Consider the following 23,073-nt stretch of genomic DNA (forward strand, 5'->3'; position numbering starts at 1 on the left):
CCACCCCTCCTTGTTGGGCTGCTTGATGCTAGGTGTGATTCCACCCGCATCCCCTGATCTATACATTAATCTGTGGAGATAAGGACTAATAACGTTAAGAAGCCTGGCTCCTGCCCCTCCCAATTGCTCCGAAACAGTTAAAATGGCCCATCGTCTCCTAAGGGCCTGGCACACCTGTACCTGAGATGTGGTCAAATGGGAAAAATAACAGAGTTGCACATTCATGAAGTTCTTGTGCAACTGCTGGAAGGCACCAGATGGTATCTGACAAAAGTCAATTATCTTGGACCCTATAAATGGCAAACACAAGGGAGACCCTTTGAGCTCTCCTGGATCACAGCGGGCCTGTGACCAGTATCTCCCCTGAGCTGGGACGTCTCTCAGGTACCAAAACCCTTAAGGTGTCGTCTACTGCCAGAGCTGATGGAAGGCCAGGGCAAAGTCCACTCACTCGAGTCTCAATTATCACCGGCTGAGGAATGTCAAGGCGTTGTGAGTATTTACTCTAAACTTGAGAGGGAAATTTTCCTTTGAGGTAGCTTCTCTTTCACCCGTTCTTTCTCTGTTTATTGGTGTGTGGGTACATACTTCATTCTACTGGATCCAGATACTTTCGTTTCTGTGGGTGTGTTTGTACATTTTGTGTTCATTCTACTGGACCCAAATACTTTTGTCTCTGTGTGTGTGTTTGCGCATCTTTACGTTTTGTGTATGCGCATGTATATAGGTATAAATTAAGGTACTGTTAAGTATGTTAGTGTGAATCTTGTCATTTTAGAATCTGTGAATAAGATGCTTTCCTTTCTTTCAGCATTTCTGAATTATTTTGTAATAATAAATTGCTGTTAGTTATTAATAAATCTAGATTTCTTACTAAATCATTACCGTGTCAGTACTTTCATCCGTGACAGCATCTCTGCTCAGACACAGGCCCTTGGCCTCAGAGCATGTCCTGCAGAAAGGGAATGTGACCACTGCTATCCCCTAGAGAGGAGCCCAATGCTCCTAGAGTCTCTGAGAGGTCAGTAGCTCACAACTTTGTGCAAAAGGGAGTTTTTCTTGCTTTAGAGCTAGGAAAAGAAACTCAGTCAAAAGATGTCTGCAAACGATGCAGAAAAATCTTTTAAAACAGCCCCAGAAATTCTCCTCCTCATCTTCCCACCTGTCACCAGAATGAGGGGTGTTACCTGCACTCAAGGGTAAGGATAGCAAGGACAGGTCACCTCTACACCCTCCATCCGAGATCACTGCACAGCCCAGCAGTTACACAGTTCAAAGGGCTAAGATGACCCTAAGGTTAATGTTGAAATCAGCCTGTCCAGCCTTCGCACCAGAGCCCTCCTGTCACTCACACACCCCCAGCTCCCACCAGATGGGACACCCCAAGGACAGCAGCCAGTGCCCAAGTCCCCATGGTCCATCTGTGCTTCCTGAGATTCCTTCCCCCAGGCATGAGGCAGCTGTCCCCAAGGCCTGGTACTCTCCTGGCAGGCCCATGAGATAGGGCATGAGAAGGGCTCCAAGGACTGGTAGAGTGCCCTGGGGAGAGCAGGTCCTCTGGATCCCAGCACATGACCATGCAACAACAGGAGAGTCCACAAGGTGGTTCAGACTATTATCTGAAATTGGAATGATCATGCAATTCCAGGAGGAAGCATTCCCCGTGACATGCTATTTGTTTTCCATCTTACTTTGAACTCTGACCTCTGAGGGACACATCCCGGAGCAGGTACTCTAAGAGACAGGCCTGCAGGAAAACCTGAAGAGGCAATGTGCAGCAGGGAATAAGAGAAAGCAAAGAGCAGCAGCAAGGAAACATTGAACAAACAGCCACCATCTCCTGCATTGCCTGTCCCCTCATCAGAGCCATTGGACAGAAGAACCATGTAATCCATGGTGAGAACAAGAGGACCTGAGACTCTGCCACTGCTTTCTCCTTCCTCTCAAACCACTGACACTCTCCCCTCCTGGAAGAAACTTTAGGCCTGCAGATCCCTGGGTGCCCAGGGGAAGCAGAGCTGCCAGGGGAGAGCTGAGGGACCCTTCCCCCAAGCTCAGCCTTGCACACACACATCCCCTCCCTCCCCTGGCTTCTTGCACAGCCAAGGAAGCTCCCTGCACCAGGGTGACACCCACAGCACAGAGGTACAAGGCACTGTCAGAGACCTTGACTTCCTCCAACTGCAGGACGCTGTATTTCCCTGTGGTGTTCAGCAACGTGGTGAGACGGCCACTGTGCCTTGGGCCAGCTGCTGCCTGATACGAGAGCAGCTGGGGAGCTTGGCCTTTCCTCTGCTGGTACCAGGAGAATCCATAAAGGTTAGGGACCTGGTATGTGCAGTTGGTCTGGAAGGTGTCACTCTCCTCTGCTGTGACTTGTCCTTCTTGCTGGGTGACTGTACTCTGCCCCATGGTGCCTGGAAGAAAGGGAAGGTCAGTAGCTCTGCTGGGATGGGGTTGTATAAGCATATCAGAAATAGATGCAAAACCCTGGAGGAGAAAGCTTCCTGTCGCTTGCCCTACAGGAACATCATGAGGACTGGACACAACAAGGTGGAGACTAGTTTTGGGCAGGACCTCCAAGATCTCAGACCAAAATGGACCCTGAGAGCTGTGCTGTGTCCCTGTTCCTTCTAGTGTCCAGTGGAGAAGAGAACAGACTGTCATGCTTCTCTTTTGTGTGCTGGGACAAGCACCCCTCCGTAATGTTGAGGCGCCCTTGGAACTGCAGTAAAAAGATTCCTCCTGCTTCCCCATCCCTGTCATCTCTGAAGGGTCCTTGTTCCCTCAGTAAACACACAGCTGAGCCCAGTGTTTGAAAGACGAGCCATGGATATATTCACAAGGAGGAAAGTGGAGGCCATGGCAGGGATGTGCCAGGCAGGAGGCAGACTTGAGGCCCCTAGGATCCTCAGGGGTCAGTGGGATGAGTGTTCTAAAGTCCCTGTAGCAGCACTGATAGGATCTGCTAACTTGCTTTAGAAAGGGAGAAACATGGGACAGCAGAGACAGCTGAGATCTCCTATGGTGACAGCAGGTGGATCAGAAGAGAGCGGTAGAGAGGAATGGATCAAAGGGGAGAGAGAAGATGGAGAGGGGGCCTGAGGTATCTCTCCTCTCTTTTTCAAAAGTAAGAGCATTTTGAGAGAACGAGTGAAAACCACAGATGTCAACTGACATTTTACCAGTGGTCTCCTGGTATTTAACAGTACTTCCCCGTATGGACCCGATAAGGCTGCTGAGTGTTTCCTGAGGAGAAGAAGAACTATGTGTTTCTAGAAAGCCAGAACTTACCCAGCAGTTGCCCCAGGATGGCTGTGAGGATGAGATATTTGAGGTGCATGTTGAGACCAACCTGCCCATTTGCTGAGTGAGAGAGAGTCAGAAAAGCACCTCCCAGCCCCGAGATAACAGAGCTGCTGGAAATGACTCTGTTGGGGGAACAAAGGAAGAAACGGGGGAGGGAAACAATCTGTTCTTCCTATGCCTGAAATGCTCCTTCTGGGTTTCTCCCTCCTCCAGCAGCAACACCTGTGGCTCCCTCAGCCAAGGGCATTCTCAGCATCTCCACAGTGAGGGGCCCTGGGGGCTCTGGGGGTCCCAGTTGTGGGAAGAGGCTGCACATGGGGCACCCACTGGGGCGCTGCACTGTGAGGGGTTTTGATGGGGCAGCCCTTCACCCCAGAGCTGAAAGGGCACACGAAGGGATGGGGGGAGGGGCAGGTGGAGACCACTACTGCCACCCGCTTTCCAGATCAACTCCAGAGTGGTCCCATGGACCAATCACAACAAAGATAACATGCTGGTCATTTTCCTTACGTCTTATATGGGCTTTCCAACAGAAAACCTCCACAATGAGGCGAATAATGATCCAGGTAACACTAATGGTAATAACAGGAATATTCTTATGGAAGTGCTGAACCTCCTCATGCTGTAAAAGGAGGTTTCTAGAGAAGTGGTGGGTTCTAAGGCCAACACAGTCTTTCCCAGGTGGAAGAACAGGCTGAAGCTTATCCTGTGAGCCAAAACAGCTTGCTAACAGATTCTTTCATCTTGCTTTTTCATCTTGCTGAACATACTTTTTTCTGAGAATAAAGTAGGTCAATCTCAATGTAACTTCTGGAGTGTGCAGATACAGCTGAAGGTTGGTGCTGTCATGAAGAAGAAAGGGGTTTGAAGAGAAGGCATTAATAAATAAGACAGTCAGGGCCTATTCTTAAAGATAACAGGAACACGGACAGGGCAAATTAAAACAAACCAGCTCAAGACACAAAACAGCTGCACAGCACCTCCTAAACAGGCCTTTGTGAGCATGTGTGAGCACTGAGGTCAACCAGCAGACATGGCGAGGAAGACTACCAACGAACACCAGGGACCCCTCGAGACCACCACCCAGCAAGAAAATTGGGATGCAGATATTATAATTAGTTGCAGGAAATCCAATGCATATGTTGCTCACTTCTCAGAAAAAATATGAGTATGTATGATCACACTGTATATTAGCTGCCGCTTATAGATCTTGGGCACACTCACTTTTTGTGAAGCTATTGGCGTGTGTGCCCAGCACTGCAACAAAGAATGCCTGCTTTCTAAAACTCCAAAAGGAGTCTTAGAGAGTTCCTCTGCTGGCTTTTACAGTAACAACCCTACAACAAGCTCCGAAGGTGGATCTGCCTCCCTAGGCTTCGTAGCAGACATAAGACATGTTCAGGAAGATGAGGATTTCTGTATTTCTACTGAGAGGAGAAACACAGCCATAGTCCTCAACCTGCAACCATCCTCATTGGGAGTCTCTCCATTCTTGATGCTTGTGTCTCCTCTCTCAACATCCCTAATACTCTCTTTGTTTGACTTTCTGCACCTGGCTCCATCGTAGTGTCTGCCCCTACACCTCCCTCAGCACACCTCTAGGATGCAGCTCTCTGACACCTGAAGAATGACACTCCAAGCCCTGCAGATCCCGACTGTCCGTTTGAATCCTCCAGGCAGTATCAGCTTTCTCCTCTATCCAAACTAAAGTACCTCAGGAACCAGTGTATCTCCCTGCCTGCCTCTAGTGGCCCACAGTAACCAGAAGATGATTGTTCCTGGAGGAGTTAGGGATCCGCATGGCAGCTGACCTGAGCAGGCATGGACACGTGCTGTGCTGTGCTCTATATATCACTTGGCACTCGGCAATGATGCCACAAACACGTCCTTGTCTTTAGGAGTGAATGAAACACCGTGTTTTCATATGAACGTTATTTTGCTCAGCAGTAGAAATGATGAACAGACTTGCCTATTTCTAAGAAAATCCCATGACAACTCCAGAGACGACAATGTCAGTGAATCTCAGAACGGGCAGGATTTGCAGCACGTGACAAACCCCAACTCAAGGTCCTTTTCATGATCCATAATTGGGATTTGCCAGAATCTGAAGGGGCATAACATTACCTGTGCCATCCCCCTTTTCCTTCTTGTCTTATCTCAGTTAATGGTATTTTAACCAACACCTTATGGAGCTGCAGTGCCATTCTTACTGGGATCCATCTACACCCATGCTCCAACCACATGGGTAAAACCAAAACACATTCCTAATTTCCACTATAAATTTCCCCTGTTCCAGACTGTGTCCATTGCCTTTCTTTCCATCACTATGCTCAAGGGGAGTTTTGCTCCCTCTGGCTTCCTCCAATCATCCTCCAGGTTTGGCTCCTCTCTCCATCCTCCAGTCAAGTGTTAGAAGGTTAGAAACCTCTCCCTTTAACATCTCATTTGAAGGCTGAAACAGGTCATTTCTCTCAGCTTCTCCTCATGTCTCACGTTATGGAATCACAGAATTGTTAAATTTTGAAGGGACATGTGAAGGTCACCTGCTCCAATCCCCTGCTCAGGAAGGCTCACCTAGAGCTGCCTTGTCAGGACCATGTCCAGATGGCTTTTGAATGCCTCCAAGGATGGAGACCCCACAAACTCTCTGGGCATCCTGTGCCAATGCTTCCTCATCCTGACAGTCAAACATTGTTCCCTGGTGTTCAGACAGAGCCTCCTGTGTTTCACTTTGTGCCCAATGCCTCTTGTCCTGTCACAGGGCACCACGCAGAAGAGCCTGGCTCTGCCTTCTTCACACCCTCCCTCCCGATATTTGTACACAGTGATGAGAGCTCCTCTGAGACTTCTCTTCTCTGTGCTGAACAGTCCCAGCTCTTTCAGCTGGGATCTCCATGTGAGACATGCTCCAGGCTATTCATCACCTAAGTAGCCCATGGCTTGACTGTCTCCAGTATGGCTGTGACATACAGTTCTCTGTGAAAACACACATGCTTACTCCCTCTGCTGTCACTCAACACTCACATTTGTTCATCCCCCAAATACCAGCACTGTCCCTCAGCCCATCTAACAGCCCTGCCTGGAGCCTGGGCCCTCTCACCCAGCACCTGGGTCTCCTCCTTCTCTCTGGCTAGGCCAGCCTGATGTTCACTAGCAAAAAGATGTGTGAAATCTCCCACTCCTCTCACCATCATCCCCACACACTTGGATCCCTCAAACATTACCATGGCTTGGTAATATCAGCCTGTCTAGCAGCCATGAGTGGGCCCTGGGCTCCCTTACCCACCTCTGTCTCAGACTTCAGATACAGCTTTTCTGCCCACTCCCTGAAATATGCTGCCAATTCCACATACACACCCATGAGCATCGGGTTCATTTCACAAAGAAGAATGAGAAACACACTGAGGTCCCTCCAGTCACTGGTTCTCAGACCTGCCACACATACACATGCAATGTGGTCCCTGCAGTTGCTGACAGCAAGATGTATGACCCCTCTGCCACCTTCTTCCTTCTCCAGTTGCTGGCACCCAGACCTTGCTTACACTCCAGTCCCTCCAGCTGCTGGTGCAGAGGGTGATAGGCTCTATGACCTGTGACCCTTCTCCAGTTGCTGGCACGTAGATTTTACAGCACACGGCCTGGTGATTCAACTGTTAGCCCCTAGGCCTACAATCCCTATGGCATGGGTTGGCTCTCCAAATATTGGCACCCAACTCTCTCTTTCGCACCAGTCTCTCCAGTTGCTGCACTCAGACCTTGCAGTGCTCTGAGATGGGAAATTGAGTGAAGCTACATGTACGGGTGGTCAATAAAGGATTTCATAAGACAAAGGGAATGGTGGTGATCAGGAACAGGGAAAATCCAATCATGTGCTCTGACTGAATACTGCTTCTGTGCTACTGGCTCCTTTTTTCCTTCATTCTCTCTATTGCCTCCCCTTGCTCTTCTGCAGTCCCCTCTTACCCACCACCTTTGACCTTTCTCCTAAGCATGCCTTCAGAACTGTTCCCTATTCCCGCAGGACCCCCTCAACCTCCCAAATCCTCAGGTTCCTCTTGTCACTTCTTGTCACTTACAAAGCTCAGCCTCAAACACTTCAAAGCTTCCCCTGCAGTTCCCTGATGGCCCATCAATTAGAGGCTGAAGAGCTCTGGTCTCCCTCCTTGTCTCCCTCATCAATGCCTGAGAGACTGCTGTCATTGTGTGCCTTGATTATCACTTTCCCTTTTAGTTGATCTTCCCTTTGAAAGGAAAGAGGACTTGATCAGACAGCTTTAGTGAACTGGCGACTCTCACCTTCCACAGGCCTTTACAGTGACCTCTGGTAAAGTTCCTCAGGTGACCGAGTTCCTCAAGACACTGAAAGGGTCCTGTCCCCTGAAACAATTGGATGTCTTCACTCGAGGATCTGGGGTGAAACCACATGGAGAGTCTAGGGTGTCTCTAGAGCTGAAAGAGACCTGAAAAGCAGGGGGACAGCTCAAGGGGTTGAACAGAGCATCTTGTCAAGTGCCTGGCTGATTAGTCTTGCTCACAATTTGAGGCTTTCACTGATCCTCAGAAGCAGGGCTAGGAGGACATTTGCCTTCCTTGGGTTTCTTTTGGCAAGGAGGTAACCCCACAGGAGCCATCGTATCTCCTACCAAGAGGACTTTGCTCCAAGAGTCATCGCAGTTGGCCACTGAGGGAAGAGCAAGACTTCGATAAGCAGCTGCAATACTTCTCCTGAATACTCAGTGCTGTGTCCTGCTCACCTTCAGCAGCTCAGGATTGTTCCTGAATCTGCTGTGGCAATGCACCTGCGTGTCAAGGAAGGCCAACAGCATCCTGGGCTGCAGTAGGAAGAACAACACCAGCAGGACAGGGGGCCTGATCCTTCCTCTCTACTTAATGCTGGTGAGGCCACCTCTGCAGTGCTGGGTCCAGTCCTGGGCTCCCCAGTACAAGAAAGATAGCTGAATGAGCCCAGCAAAATGGTGCAGGGACTGGAGCAGCTTTCCTATGAGGACAGGCTGAGCGGGCTGGCAGTGTTCAGCCTGGGGAAGAGAAGGCTCGAGGGGGATCTTGGCAGTGTCTGTAAATACCTGATGGGAGGGAATGAAGAAGAGACTCTTCTCAGCAGTGCCCACTGACAGAAGCAGAAGTAGTGGACACCGGTTTAAAAAACCAAACTAACATGGTCCTGGGCAACCTGCTCTATCTGACCCAGCTTGAACAGGGGCTGCATGATCTCAGAAGGTGCCTTCCAACCCAACCAGTTCTGTGATTCATTGCAATATGCCCAAATTTTCACCCCCCTGCACAGGCTGGGCAGGCAGAGACCCAGCCTCACCCCAGCACCAGTGTGCAGTTCCTGGGCAGGCTGAGCTCAGAGCTACACCCAAGCAGTGGTGGGGAGGGAGTCGCTCCCCAGCACACACCCTCCCCTTCCTGCGCAGTGCTGCACACTGAGGGCACAGATGTGGACTCAGCACGCAGAGACAGAGAGCGCTGTCCTGGATTTCGGCATTCCCCACACACAGAAGCACCTGGGAGTCCTCTGCAGACAGCACAGAGGAGAAATTCCCTGAATCCACACGAGCTTTGTACTTACTCACCCCCAGCAGCATTGGAGGGGACTGGTTTGGGAGCTGCTGTTACCAGTAGATGTCGGGGTTGGAATACCTGGTGAAGAAATCAAAGTAGAGTGTTGTGTTGTATCCTGATTGGATGGTCCTTTCTGGAGGAGATTGGAGCACAGAGTCCTTCTGCGCATGACCTGTAAAGCCGGAAAGGAATTTCAACACTCCTTGCATTGACCCAGCCTTCTCCTGATGATTTTGGCCATTCCTACACAGGCTGAAAGCATTTTATCAAACATGCCTGGGAGAGAAGTTTCCATTTCTAGTGTTGGACTCTACCCTAGCAGCTCTGTCTTTCTCAAAACACCTGTGCAAAAAAAAACCCTAGAAAGGTGGTTGTGAACTCTCACAGGGATGTGCAGAGTCTTCTTCCTCTCTCCATTCCCATCACAGCTGACATCTCTCTGACGATGTTCCAGTCCCACCTGCAGTCTCTGCTCTACCTACAGAATCAGCCCCAGTTTCCTGCAGAGTCACAACTGGAATTTCCCCTCCCACCACTGGCAGGACAACCTCTTGCCCTGCTCCTCCCCAGCCTGAATGTTGTGTCTCACTAAAAGATGCCAGTGCCACCAGTGCTGCCAGGAAAACCAGGACCATGTCACACACTCCCATGCACGGCATGTCCAGGGTACACACAGAAAGAGGGAGATGAAGCTTGAGAGTTCACTACTTCTCCTCCCTCTGCCAGCCCAAAGCATCCACCAAACCTCAGTGTCAAGGGTGGAGCAACACTCTCCCTGATGCTGCAGACAGATGTGCTTGGGACTCCACACCTCTGCCACAGGGAGGCTCTGTAGGGAGATAAATTAAAGTTGTTCAAGTGCTCAGCCCTAAGGAAGACACCAAATTGTGACTCTTAATGTGTTCCAGGTTTGCAAGGGCCAAGGGGAGGTTGTTCAGCACTGGGGGGCTCATCTTTGGGCAGTCAGGCCACAAATGGGCTTTTCTCAACCCTCCAAGTTGGGAGGTGCTTGAGCATCCCCTCAGACACACATACGCTGCTGTAGAAGTGGTGCCTCTCAGCTCCAATCACATTGCCAATGGGGTCTGGGGCACCTGGAAGTTCAGGCAGGAGCCTGAAGGATGATATCAAGCAGCCTGCTGTCAGGCAATAGGAAGCTGCAGGCTGTTTGCCTGCTTCTTGCTGCTCCTGGAGATCACAACCAGCCCAACCAGCCTCCAGCATGGGAGGAGTGTCCATGGTGAACTTCTCCTGCCATCCCGTGTCCAGCCAGAGACAGGGGCCTGCACCCACCTCTCTCGGGGTTGGAGACAGGCCCCTTTGCAGCCCCTGATGGGCTCCTTGTCCCTCTTTAGTAGTGTCTAAAGGGAGGTAGAACCTGGAACAGCCAAAGGCAGCTGGAAGGAGGAGTTCCTGTCCCTACAGGAGTTCTCTTTCCCTTCTCCCCACACCACAGATGAGGCCCTTCAAGGGAAATGTCTCTGGGAACAGCACGTGCTGTAAACATCCCAGCCAGAGTCAGAGACATGACCTCTCTTGGACAGGAGGACATCCAGCACAACCCTCTGCTCCACAGACATCTTGTCCACATCCCTTCAGGTATCACAGTTGAATTCTTGTGTGGAGGTGACACCACTGAGGAGAGTGAGAAGAGAGGATCATCTTATAAACTCAGGGGTGTTTCTGCCTGCAATGGGATTGAACTCCTTATGGGATGCAGTGGAAAAGCATTTGGGGACTGTGCAAGGGGTTGTGCATGGGTTGTTTAGGGGAAGCAGCAGAGACACAGATCAAGGCAGTTTGTCCTGGAGCAGGCATGGGAGGAGAGCTGGAAACAGGGACAAGAGGGGCTGATGCCATGTGACCATGGGGCTGATCCATGTGCTGGCCTGGCCATGCCTGTGGCTCTGCCTTGTTTGTCCCCCTGCCAGTAGTTCCCTGGAAACCGAGTTACAAAGTCCAGCTGGGACAGGCACCATGGCTGATCCTTCACTCTGTGCCTTGGAACCCTCTGACCATGGACTTTGAAGAGCTGTGTTGGCTACTTGAGCCACACAGGGTTCCCAGGCGAACGGCTGGAGCCCGCAGGCTCTTCCCAGTGAAGAACTGCAGCCCATGGGAAGGACCCACGTTGGAGAAGTTCATGGAGGACTGTCTGCCATGGGAGGGACCCCACATTGGAGCAGAGGAAGAGTGTGAGGAGGAAGGAGCAGCAGAGACATGTGTGATGAACTGACCACAACCCCCATTCCCCATCCCCCTGTGCTGCTTAGGGGGATGAGGCACAGAATTCAGGAGTGAAGCTGAGCCTCAGAAGGGGGGAAGGGGGAAGGTGTTTTAGACTTGTTTTTCATTTCTCACCATCCTACTCTGATTTGATTGGCAATAAATTAAACTGATTTCCCCAAAGTGAGTGGTTTTGCCTGTGCCTGTAATTGCTGAGTGATCTTTCCTTCCTTATCTCAACTCACGAGGCTTTGGTAATATTTTCTCTCCCTTGTCCAGTTGGGGAGGGGCAGTGATAGAGCAGCTTGGTGGGGCACCTGGCACCCAGCCAAGTTTAACCCACCTCAGGTGCCCAGACCAGGCTTTTCCTGTGTCTCCTGGGCCTCAAATCAGAAAAATCTGAATCCTGTCAAACAGGCTCATGGTCTCAACAATGAGCTACTGAGGGGAGCGCTTGAACGTGCCTGTGACCTTGACATCCGCTTCTCCTCTCACTGTGGAGCTTGAAATCCTGACTCCATGGGATGAACCTGTAACATGAGCAGAAACATTTTGAAAGCTCCGTGACAGCCTGTAACTGAGGATGCAGTTTTCATTGTATATCGGAGCTTTTAGAAAGTAATGAAATGTGCAACCCCTTCTGGCTGTTCTTTCTCAAGGAAAGTTTTGCATTAGCAACTCAGCCCTGGAGTGCCCGTGGGGCCGGGGCAGAGGAAAGCACCTGCTCGGGGTTCCCTTGGCTGTCCTCGGGGGGAAAGGCCGGAGCCCAAGGAGGGGCCCTGTATGTTCCGTGTGAGCCGAGGGCTGCCCGGCTGCCCGTGGGCAGGAGGAGCTCTGCTGCACCGGGTACTTCCTGGCTGCGTTGGATTCTTAATTGTCCCGTTACTAATTGGCTCCGTCGAACGTGCAGGGAGGCTGTTGGCGGTACTAACAGCCTTGGGGGAGCCCTTGGTGCATGTGCCCGGGAAGGGCAAAAGCTCTGGGACTCTGTCCCCTGGGCGAGGCATTTCTGAGGCAGAGCTGGCCGGCCGTTACAGACAGGCCCGAGGATGCCCCGTTAGGCAGCAGAGTCTGAGCCCGTCGGGAGGCAGCAAGAGAGCCTGGGGGAAAGCCCGCCCTGCCCTGCCTGCCTTGCCCAGCCCGTCTGCCTGTCCCTGGGCAGCGCTGCCCAAGCGCGGCTCTTTGGTGGCCTCGGGAGCACAGACCCGCAGCGGCCGTCAATGAGAAGAGGTGCTGAGGCCAGGCCTTGACTGCTGGGGGGGCCTGGTGGTGCCGGTGTTGGTGGCGGGGCCGGGCGGGCGGGGGAAGCGGCGCGGGACACGGGGCCGGGCACGGGTCCGGGCGGGTCCGGGCGGGGCGAGGCGGCCCCGGCGGGCGGAGCGGCAGCGCCCCCTGGCGGGCCCTTCCCGGGCTGTTCCCCCGCCCCCGCCGGCCCCGCCCGGCCCCGCCCGCGGCGGTTCGTGCCCGGCCGCAGCCCCGGCTCCTCTCCCCGTGTCTCCCAGCGCGCAGTAATACACCGCCGCGTCCCCGCGCCGGGGCCGGGCGAGCCACAGGGCGCTGGACCGGCGGTCTGCCGCCACCGACAGCCGCCCCGGCGGGGCTTGCAGCTCTTTGGAGCCTTTCAGAGTGAGCGCGAGGAATGCGGGGGCTCGGCCCGGGAGCTGACGGTACCAGTGGATGACGTCCCCGGTCTGGATGTTGGGGTGGGAGCAGTTGATGGTGACGCCGGTGCCCTCGGTGGTCTCTGCCGACGGCTCCTGCTGCACCTGGGCTCTGCCCGCAGCCACTGCCGAGGAGAAAAGAAGAATCCCTTTGCTTCAGCTGAACATGTCGTGCAGAGGGAGAGGGGAGAAGGAGACACTTCACAGATGATGGGGGTGTGATCTGAGAACACAGGATAGAGAAACAGTTCCTCTGAGAGTGGTTGTTTGGGGACAGGAATGTATGAGGGATGTTTGGAAGGACAGTCCGAGTGAGGAAGAGGAGAAGGGAGTGAGGAAAAGAGATTGGCTGGGAGAGATGGATGGATGGATGGATGGATGGATGGATGGATGGATGGATGGATGGATGGATGAAGAAGTGGAGTAAGAGAATAGAGAGGCAAGATGGGAGGGAATGAGCTGTTTGGAAGGGAATGAGCTGTTTGGAAGTGAATGAGATGTTTGGAAGGACAGTCCGAGTGAGGAAGAGGAGAAGGGACTGAGGAAAAGAGATTGGCTGGGAGGAAAGAATGGATGGATGGATGGATGGATGGATGGATGGATGGATGGATAGATAGAGCAAAAGTGCTGTAAGAGAATAGAGAGGCAAGCTCGGAGGGAATGACCTAGTTGGGTTCACATGGGAGGACAGAAAAGGGAACAAGGTTCAAGAGGAGCAGGATGGTCACAGGCGAGCCCTGGCCCACCCCCGGCCCCCGCAGCCCCTGTCCCAGCCGCCGCCGCCAGCCCCGCGCACCCAGGAGCACCGCGGCCAGCCCCGCCAGCCCTGCGCCCCGGCCCCGCCGCATCCCGCCGCTCCGCCGCCCGCGCCTCGCTGCCCCCCGCCAGCCCCGGCTCTCTGCTCCGGCCGCGGCGCCTCCTCTCCGCCGCCTCCGCTCCTCTCGGCCGCCGCCAGCTCCGCCCCGGGGCTGAGCCCTGCGCCGGCGCCGCTCGGGGGCTCGCCCGGGCTCAGAGTGCTCAGCGGCTCTGCACCGCCACCACTTGCGCTCCCGGCAATCCCACTCTCTCCCTCCTCCAGCAAGGGCTCCCCAGCAACAAGAAGCCTGCCCAGCGCCAGCTGCAGCCTGGGGCAGCAGCAGGGCCTTGGCCCAGCACATGCAGCAGCTTCCCAGAGCTGTCCCCGAGCTCAGCGCCTGCAAACAGCAGCCACTCACCTCCTGCCCATGGCACGGAGGAGGCTGAGAGCCTCCCTTCAGCTGCCCCTCTGCAGGCCGAGCACAATGCCTCCGAGCTGCTCTCTAGCAGAGGGGATGGGAGGCCAAGGGTGACCTGGGCGTGCAGGCTTCAGGGAGGGCAGGGGACAGGGGGAATCACAGAGCCACAGTGTAGCTGAGCAGGGACCTGCAGAGGTTGTCTGGATCAAACGCCGCTTGCAACAGTTCCTGTTAAATCAGGCTGCTTTGGGATGGAGGATGCAGAATCTCCTAGGGAAATCCATTCCAGTTCTCATTCTTTCTTTTAGCCTCTTGCTTAACTAGAAATTTCCCTATCCCAGAAGCTCTTCATTGCCTCGACTCATGACACAGAGCACCTCCACAGTCCAGTCCATCTTCTCTCTTTCCTTTGAACGCTTATTTCCTGGACCTGCTGGCAACAATTTGTCTGACAGAGATCAGTGTCTGCCTGTTGCCTGTGGTTGGGTGTCATCCCCAAACTTGCAGAAAATTCTCACCTTCCCACTGCTCGTGGTGTTCATGAAAACATTGGAGTATTGATCCTCCTGCTGATCCCTGAGAAAGCCCAACAGTACGTGTCTGCTAGCTGGGCTTTGCACCACTCATCAGAACTGTTTGAGCCTGGTAGTCCAGCCAATATTACACCCACATTATCATTCTCTTACTGAAACCATTTCTAACAAATTTTGTCATAAATGAAGTGTGAGAGAGTCTGTCAAGGTCCTTGCTAAACTGTAGGTACACACCTCCCGTGCCCTTTCCTTGTCCACAGTGCCTGTTACCTCCTGAGACACCAGCAAGGTTTCCCTCAGCTACACGAGAGCCTCAGCTCAGCAGCAGCTCCATGGAGAGGGGAATCAGCCCTGGCTGAGCTCTCCCAGCAGAGCTCCCTGGCACTGATCTCCCCGAGGTCACTCAAGGGAAGGGGGGAAGCCTTGGCTGCACTGTGTCCAAGCTGGGCCTGAGCCCAGGCAGACAAATATTCAGGAGGGGAGATGGGCTTAGAACATTTACCCACTGTACACAGCCTTTGTCAGAAAGAGAGTCTCTTTGTGACACCCCTGTGGGACTGCAGCAGACTTTGGGGGATGCAGTCTTGAATTCAGCATCCCTTCCCTCCCTGAGGCAGTTGCTGAGAACTCAGAATAAGATTCCAGTGTGGGACAGGAAGGTCCCTGTGGGCTGAAATCCAAAGCAGTCATCAGCTCTTTACCTTTCCTTGTGAAAACCACGGGGTCTGTCCTTCCCCTCACAGCACAGCGATATCAGGCTTCATGCTCCTTTCACTCAGTACCTGTTTTATCCAAGATCTCGGTCCCTGCCTGATACAGCACCAGGTTGATGGCATGCAAAAACACATTTGTCATGGAGATGGACCTGAGAGAGGGCCATGTCCCAGCCCAGACACCACCGGCACTGCACGGGAAGCAGATGCACTCAGGGATGGCCAGCACATGGTCAGCAGGATTCCTCAGCCTTTCTCCTTGCCCAGAAAGCAATCCCCGTCCTTCTGAACTCTCTAGAGCTGGGGAGAGCAGCCGTGTCCTGGCCTGGAGAGGCAGGGAGGGGGCACTGCCAGCCGTGCTGAGGCACTCCCACTGCTGTTACACTGAATTAAACTAAGGACCCAACCTGGAGTGAAACCGTCCTTGTAGTGGCCTGACATTGGCAGCAGCGGAGCGTGAGCTTTGGAGGGGCATGAAAAGGAGGTCTCAGGATCCAGGGGCTGCACTTCAGAGCCTCTTCCCTGGACACATCTCTAGCAGGCTGGTGCCATCACCGTTCAGCTGCACTCAGGCTCCTTCTGACCCTGGCAACCTGCTGCTCTGTGGTGCTCATGGACAGAGCAGAGGAGACTGGCCGGGCCATAAGCAGCATATTCCCTCGTGATGAAGGACACACAAGGACACACACACATACACTTGTGCACACCAGCATGGAATTATAGACAAATCTTTGCTCCCATGTGCATCCACACAAACCTGTCTGCTTACAAGTAAAGACAAGGAAAGAACACACATGGGAACAAAAGGGACCATGGACTCTGCTGAGGATCCCTGGGCACTGGGCAGTGTTAGGCAGGATGGGGTCAAACCGCAGCACAACAACACCTACACCTGGGGAGGCAACAACAAGTGACCACTGAGGTGAGCTGAGGAGGGAGACATGGAAAGAGAAGGCTATGGAACAATCTTATGTGCGGGATTCATAGAGCGTGGCTGAGGATGGCTGGACTTTTTCTTGAGAACAACACTTCAAAGAGCCCCACAGAGTGACCCAGACTGACATCACTTGCCTGCTCTGGAAACATCCAACACTTGAGCTGAGTCTTCTGCCAGCACTGCTGCATTCCTGCCCTAGAAATCCTGGGGCCTTTCATCCCAGTGCTCAGAACAAGCTTTCACTGGGGAATGGGCATGGCACAAACCTGGAAATGAAAAGGAGCAGTGCAGGAAATGAAAGCACAGCCCATAGCATTAGCTGCGATGGTTTGCATTCAAGATGAGCTTGTCAGAACATTGTTACCTCTGCAAAGGTGCCTCTGGTCCTGCGGCAGTGAAGGGCAGGTATAAAAGGCAGCCCAAGTCCCTGCTCTCTCATGCACTTCTCTTGGCTCCTTCTGCTTGGGAACCAGGTGAGTCTGAAGCCCCTTCTCCTCCTCTTCTAAAGGGACATCTCCACTTTGGAGATGTCCCAGCTGATATTGCTCTGTCCTGTCGTGGGGTTTGGATTTTCTTGCCATGACAGACGGAAACGAGGACCAGGTCTGCTTACAGAGAGACTGGGAGGCTAAGATGGTTTCAGTTTATGAATTAGGAGAGAGCCTCCGTAGGCCAGGCATCTCCCTGTGGGGAATGAAGACCATGTGGCTCCTAGCAGAGCTTCCATATCCCCACTAAGTAGTGGACTTGACTCCTTTGTGACAGGCAGCTCCTCACCCACCCTTGTTCTCTGCTTCCTCCCTGCCCTCTCTCCCAGGTGCACCTCCACCCTCAGAGACATGTCCTGCTATGACCAGTGCCTGCCATGCCGGCCCTGCGGCCCCACCCCGCTGGCCAACAGCTGCAATGAGCCCTGTGTCAGGCAGTGCCAGAGCTCCACCGTTGCCATCCAGCCCTCCCCCGTGGTGGTGACCCTGCCCGGACCCATCCTCAGCTCCTTCCCACAGAACACCGTTGTGGGCTCCTCCACCTCCGCTGCCGTTGGCAGCATCCTCAGCTGTGACGGAGTGCCCATCAACTCTGGGGGCTTTGACCTCTCCTGCATTACCAGCCGCTACTGTGGCAGAAGGTGCCCCCCCTGCTAAAGGTCCTGGTAAATCCCTACGGACACACCTTGAGGAACTCAGAACATGGTGCTGGGCAGAGGATGAACATTTTGGAGATTGTTTTCAGGGTAGCTGAATGGTTTTGTCTTTTTGTCCATTTTCTTTGTTTACTGCCTCCCCTCACACCCCCCTGCACCAGCTGGGTAACATCCATCTATCTCCTCTCCCTCCCTGGGACAGGCACAGACATCATGCAGGAACTTCTCTATGGCCAAGGACTGCAGATTCTCAGCTGCCCCTAAGAGGGGGTTCCCTGTACTGCTGACCTCCACTTGGAGTGACTTTGTTCCTTCTTTTGACTCATTGAATTTCTGCTGCATTCAAGCCTGTCCACCATGTGGTCCTTCCCTGTGTGGACACGCCCCAAGCTGCCAAAGGAGAAGGGTGTTGCTCTGGGTGCAAGGGGGTGAGGGCACAAGGAGACCTTGCCCTGTTGTGTCCCTGTGCACAAATGCCCAGAAAGGCAGGAGGCTCTGAGGGCTCAGCAGCCCCATCAGCTCCTGAGCAAGAGCGTTCCTCTTGCTATGGCTGGAGCTGCACTGCCTTGGCAGGGGGTTGGCTTTGGGCTCTGAAAGGTGATTTGCTTTGCAGAATGGCAAGAGTAGTAAAGAAAGGAACGGCCGTTGGGATGGCCCAGAGCTGCTACTCCATATTCTTCTGCCCTCCACCACTCAATCTAGGGGCCATGGCCAGCACACATGGATGGGACTAGCAGGGAAAAGTCGCCCATGCTGCTGAATGTCTTGAGGCTGGAAATTGGAGCTACACCTGTGGGAGCTGAGGGTAGTCAGCACAGAAATGGGGACAGTGAAACAGTGTATTTCTGAGGGGGATCTAATTGCTCTGAGACAGAGTGTGCAGGAGAACATGAAGATCAGTGAGGACAAGGGTGCTGGGTGCACTTCCCAAGAGAGCTGTGGGTAAGTGCAGAGCTCCTGACTGCTTCACTGGTCCCTCCAGAGAGTTTGTGCTCAGGAACTGGCTGCCATTGTGGGGAGAGAGGAATTTGTTACATGTAAGTCTCATCCCTTCTGATCAGTGGAAATGTGTCTCAGCAGACACTACACTCTCATATGTTATTTCCTATGTGAACATCCAGATGCCTTGACAAAAGTGTACAAGTGGAAGAATGGAAATCCCCTCACACTCATCCTACATGAAGAGGGAATTATGGCTCATGAAGCACAGCTCAGAACATCTGAAGGACAAATTTTTATAACGGTGTTTCACTTGCATGTCTGAAATCTTTTTTCCCTAGTCATGCTGCTAATCACCATCATCATCATCTCATATAGACCTCCTATGCTACCACACTGAACCTTGTAACAAGCAGAAGGTACCTCAGGTCCTTGGCAATGATGATACTGTCTGCAATTTTCCTTATAGAAGAGGGAGGGATGGCATTGTTTCTGACAGATGAGTAAGGCCTTTGGCCAAAGCACTGCTAAAGTGCTGCTACTGACTCCTGGCATGACCCTTGGTTTGCCAGCCCAAATAAAGAGCTCTTGGAAAGGTAGGAAAAGAGCTCAGGATCCATGCAGGCTTTACACTTCAGCCTGAGGGTATTTGTGCCAGAGTTTGGAGTATTTTACAGAGCAGCAACTGTTCTTTTTATCACACTTATTCCTGTGCTGTACACCTTGATTTACACCCTATGACACAAGGATGGGAAAGTTGCTGGTATTTGTTCACTGCCAACACTGGCCAGGCTGTCGTGTTTGACAGCTGATATAATGACGAGATCTGTTTCCAGAAAATGCACTAAAAGCATGACTGACCAGAATGGGATAATCCTTGTGTGGATGGACGTCCACAGTGTCCTGTGCCCTGGCAAGGGGGCAACACATTTTACTGTGCTGTGGGAGTGACTGAGAACTGCCGTGGGTTGCCCAGGGAGGTCACTGATTTTTCCTCCTTAGAGATACTCAAAACAACCACCTTGACATTCCTGGGAACTGAGTGGAGGTGGCCGTGTGTGAGAGACAAGAAACCAGACAGGTTCGAGCAGTGGCAAGCCATGACTGGCTGGGAAATATTGGTCTTGACTGCTCCCCTATTTTTGAGAAACTGAAGGACTGAAGGCTTGTCCTCCTTCTTTAGTAAAGGTTTGGGCCCATGGAAACTGGCATAATCCAGAAGCTCTGGCAAGCTATATCAGTGTGCTTGCGGGGGTGCAAGAATTGCAACCAGGCAAAGGAAAACTATAGTGTGTGATATATTAGGGGCAGCACTGACTGCAGCCCAAAAAGATAAACATTTTAACAAAGAACTAACAGGGGAAATGATCAAATCCCTACAAGATCTGGTAAAAGCTCTCCAGGATTAATTGGTTGAGGAACGTAATGTTACTGAACAAAAAACTAAACTCTGGCAAGAGCAAATTGAAGTTTTGAAAAGCTAATTACCTGATGAGCGTAACACCACTCAGCAACCTCACACGGCTCTGTTAGATGCCTTGGATCGAGAAAAAAATTCATGGTCTGAAAAAGAGGGGAATGAACAAGAAACCTGCAACCGGACAGGTCTTGGCTCTGTTCCTGATAGTGAACTCTGGCAAAATCAGCAGCTAGACCATTGTATCCAACAAAGGAGTTAAAGCCGAGAATTTTTTTACCCTGAAAATGAGAGGGCAAATTTAAGACCATTAATTAAAATGGAGACCACCAATGGTCAGGGTGGAAGAGCTCCGCAGGTCACCATTCGAACTACACCATATCCAGCAACTGAGCTTGCAAAAATTCAGGAGAAATGTATCCGACGAGCTCAGGAAACCGGGACTGAATATGTGTGGAGGGTATTTTGACTGGTGGCAACCAAATCTTGTTGTCAGAAGATGAGGCTCAGGGGTACTGGGAGCCACAGGTTTTCTTAATTACTGAAGACCAGAGAGAGCTGTGGTCGTTAATGAACTGCTTATTGGGCTGGGGGTCTGGACCCCTTGGAAAGGGGGGATCCAGTACGTATTGAGATCCCAACCATAAATCATTTGACCAAAAGTCTGCAGAAGGCTGGTTGTCTCCAATTAATTCATGACAGGCGTTTGGTTCTGCAGCAGCCTTCCCCGACGCTATTAACTGCTAATCCCGATCAAATGACTCCCCTGATTCAGGGCTTGCTGGACTCTTTGAAATCATACGCAGTACAATTACAAGATCGTTTGTGGAATGCATTAGCCCCATGAGGGGGGAGACTGGCAGGGGGAGGACCCATGACCTGGGGAGAGATAGCTCAGGGCTTAATAAATTACGGCCGGACAATGGGCCTTACCGGGGGAATGAGTAAACCTAAGCCCTCAGTACTCAGAGTGGAACAGCAGGAAAAGTCATTTCCTTCCCCTTCACAAGTGTTAAGAGCAAAGAAAAATCTCCTGTGGACTGAGGGAATTGGACAGGGGATTCCCCAAGAGTTAATGGATGGTATGCCTACTACAGTTTTAGAAAAGCTCATTCGAGACTGGAAAGACAAAAGGAAGCTGCCCCCCTCAACTGAGCAGACCTTTCAGGCGAAGGGAGGGACAGAACTGAAAACTAACGAGATGGTGGTAATTGCTTCTCAAACACCAACTGCCCCTGAAGAGGACTTGATTGATTTTGGGTGGGGAAACTGGATGCACCATCCCCAGTAAGTGAGCCGGGGGGTGGCGGGTGGGTCCACTTAAGTAGGCTCACAGAAAATAGGAAGGGAGACTTGTTGATTACCTTGCCTCTTGGCCCCCTTAAAATGCCAATTACATTTCTAGTAGATACGGGTGCTCAGATCTCAGTGCTTCAAGCTGATGTTGCCAAGCACAATGGCACAGTTGCCGACAAAAAGCAGATCTGGGTTACAGATGTTTTCGGGGACTCTAAGCCACAGCCGACTGCTTGGGTGAAATGCTGGTTACCTGGGAGTGAAACTGCAACAGAGGCTATTATGATCCTGGGAAATTTCCCCACAAATATCCTGGGACTTGACCTATTGAAGGGACAAGCCTGGGTGGATTCAAAAGGAAGGGAATGGAAATTTGGGTCCCCAACTGCCTCTATAAGATTTTTACAGCAAGCGCCTGCACTTCCTCCTTCTAAAATTGTTAACATGAAACCTTACGCCTTACCGTTAGGGGCCAGGGAGGGGATCGCTCCAGTGACAGCAGAGCTGCGAGAACAAGGGATAATTATTCCAACTCACTCACCCTATAATTCCCCAGTGTGGCCAGTCCGCAAATCTCACAGAAAGTGGTGACTGACGATTGACTCAGCGATTAAATGCCAATACAGGTCCTCTAAGAGCTGCAGTACCTGACATAGCTGAACTGATTGCAACCATACAGGAACAAGCCCACCAGATCTTAGCAACTATTGATGTGAAAGATATGTTCTTTATGGTTCCATACAAGAGGCAGACAGAGATCGCTTTGCCTTTACATGGGAAGGAGTGCAATTTACTTTTACACGTCTCCCCCAGGGATACTGCCATTCGCCGACCATCGCTCATTATGCACTAGCACAGGAGCTTGCTCAAATCCCTCCTAGGGAAGGGGTCAGGATATATCAATATATCAACGATGTTCTGATTGGTGGCTCTAATGCTGTGCAGGGAGACAGACCCAGTCAGGAAACCACCCTGCCCACCTACTAAACAAACAGGTGGATTATATTGTTCCTTTCCGGCTCTCCGAGGGAAAACGCTCTGTATTGGTGGGAGTGGAAATAGTGTCAGGCCTAACCCAATCAAAAGCTGTATCTCAAGCAAGTGCAGAAAATACAGTGAAGGGGTTAAAACACTGGTTTAGCTGCTTGCCTAAGCCCAAATCAATCCAATCAGACAATGGTAGTTACTTTACTGCCAGGGTGGTTCAGGAGTGGGCTCGAGATGAAGGAATCCAGTGGATTTTCCATATTCCATACTATCCCCAAGTGAATGGGATTGTGAAACGCACCAACGGACTTCTAAAGCGGGCCCTAAAACCCCACGAACTGGGATGGCCACAAAGGGTGCCAGATGCAGCAATGAGGGTAAACAGCCTGTGGGGAATTAATGGATGCCCACGACTTACCGCGTTCTGTCCTAAGCCTCCGTCCGTACTCGCTGGGAAAAAGGAGACTAAAGACCCTGCAAACCCGCTCCATTCTCCTGGACAACCTGTTCTAGTAGACTTGTCTACCATGGGGCAAGTACCCCTAAGCCTAAAAGCTCCCATCAATATTTGGTCGTGGATGGTTACTGATGCCCATGGGAAAGAATTCCACATCAATACCAGGTGGATTGTCCCTTCTTTCTAACCATTATTCTTTTGTTATATATATATTTGTTTTACAGGGTATTGATCCTGGACAACAGGAGACCTATGTTACTTTTAGCACTTTCAATGGCTGTAGGCATTATTGGCTACTTATTATTTGTAATCTGCTTACGTTATTATATAATTTGTGGAATCATACCTGCTGAGTGTGGAATAAATCATTGCCAATCAATTACAATCAACAATCCAGGAAATTTTACAGGTACATTTAATGAGTCCACTTATGGGAAGGCTAACCTGGAGTTGTGCCTTAAGCTACCTTATTGGGAACCACCTCCAAAATAAAGGAAGCCTGTGAGTCACCTGTGACTGCACACTGGTGCTTGCAAATACCAAACAGGTTACAGTGCTCGCTCATATAACTGTATGTAGGCCTGACAACACCACATCCACCAACAGCAAGATGAAGTAATCAAAGACTAGCTGGAGCGGTCTGATCCCACAAAT

General features: G+C 51.8%; 1 protein-coding gene and 1 gene segment (V, D, J or C); one reads left to right on the top strand and one right to left on the bottom strand.

Annotated features, from left to right (window-relative positions):
* Positions 1-10,884: 10,884 nt before the first annotated feature.
* LOC141933954 (T cell receptor alpha variable 4-like) lies at positions 10,885-13,630 on the bottom strand. The segment is given in 4 exon segments: positions 10,885-11,001; positions 11,133-11,169; positions 12,622-12,907; positions 13,579-13,630. Coding segments are annotated over 4 exon segments (492 nt in total).
* A 3,388-nt stretch (positions 13,631-17,018) lies between these two features.
* LOC141934213 (feather keratin Cos1-2) lies at positions 17,019-17,324 on the top strand. Its single transcript, XM_074849550.1, has one exon. It carries the CDS (start codon positions 17,019-17,021, stop codon positions 17,322-17,324), a length of 306 nt encoding a protein of 101 aa, XP_074705651.1.
* Positions 17,325-23,073: the final 5,749 nt, after the last annotated feature.

This window comes from Strix aluco, chromosome 24 (assembly GCF_031877795.1).
Source record: "Strix aluco isolate bStrAlu1 chromosome 24, bStrAlu1.hap1, whole genome shotgun sequence".
Classification (NCBI taxonomy): domain Eukaryota; kingdom Metazoa; phylum Chordata; class Aves; order Strigiformes; family Strigidae; genus Strix; species Strix aluco.

Excerpts from the sequence above, each read along its gene's own strand:
- LOC141934213 (XM_074849550.1), top strand. The coding sequence starts at position 17,019 with ATGTCCTGCTATGACCAGTGCCTGCCATGCCGGCCCTGCGGCCCCACC.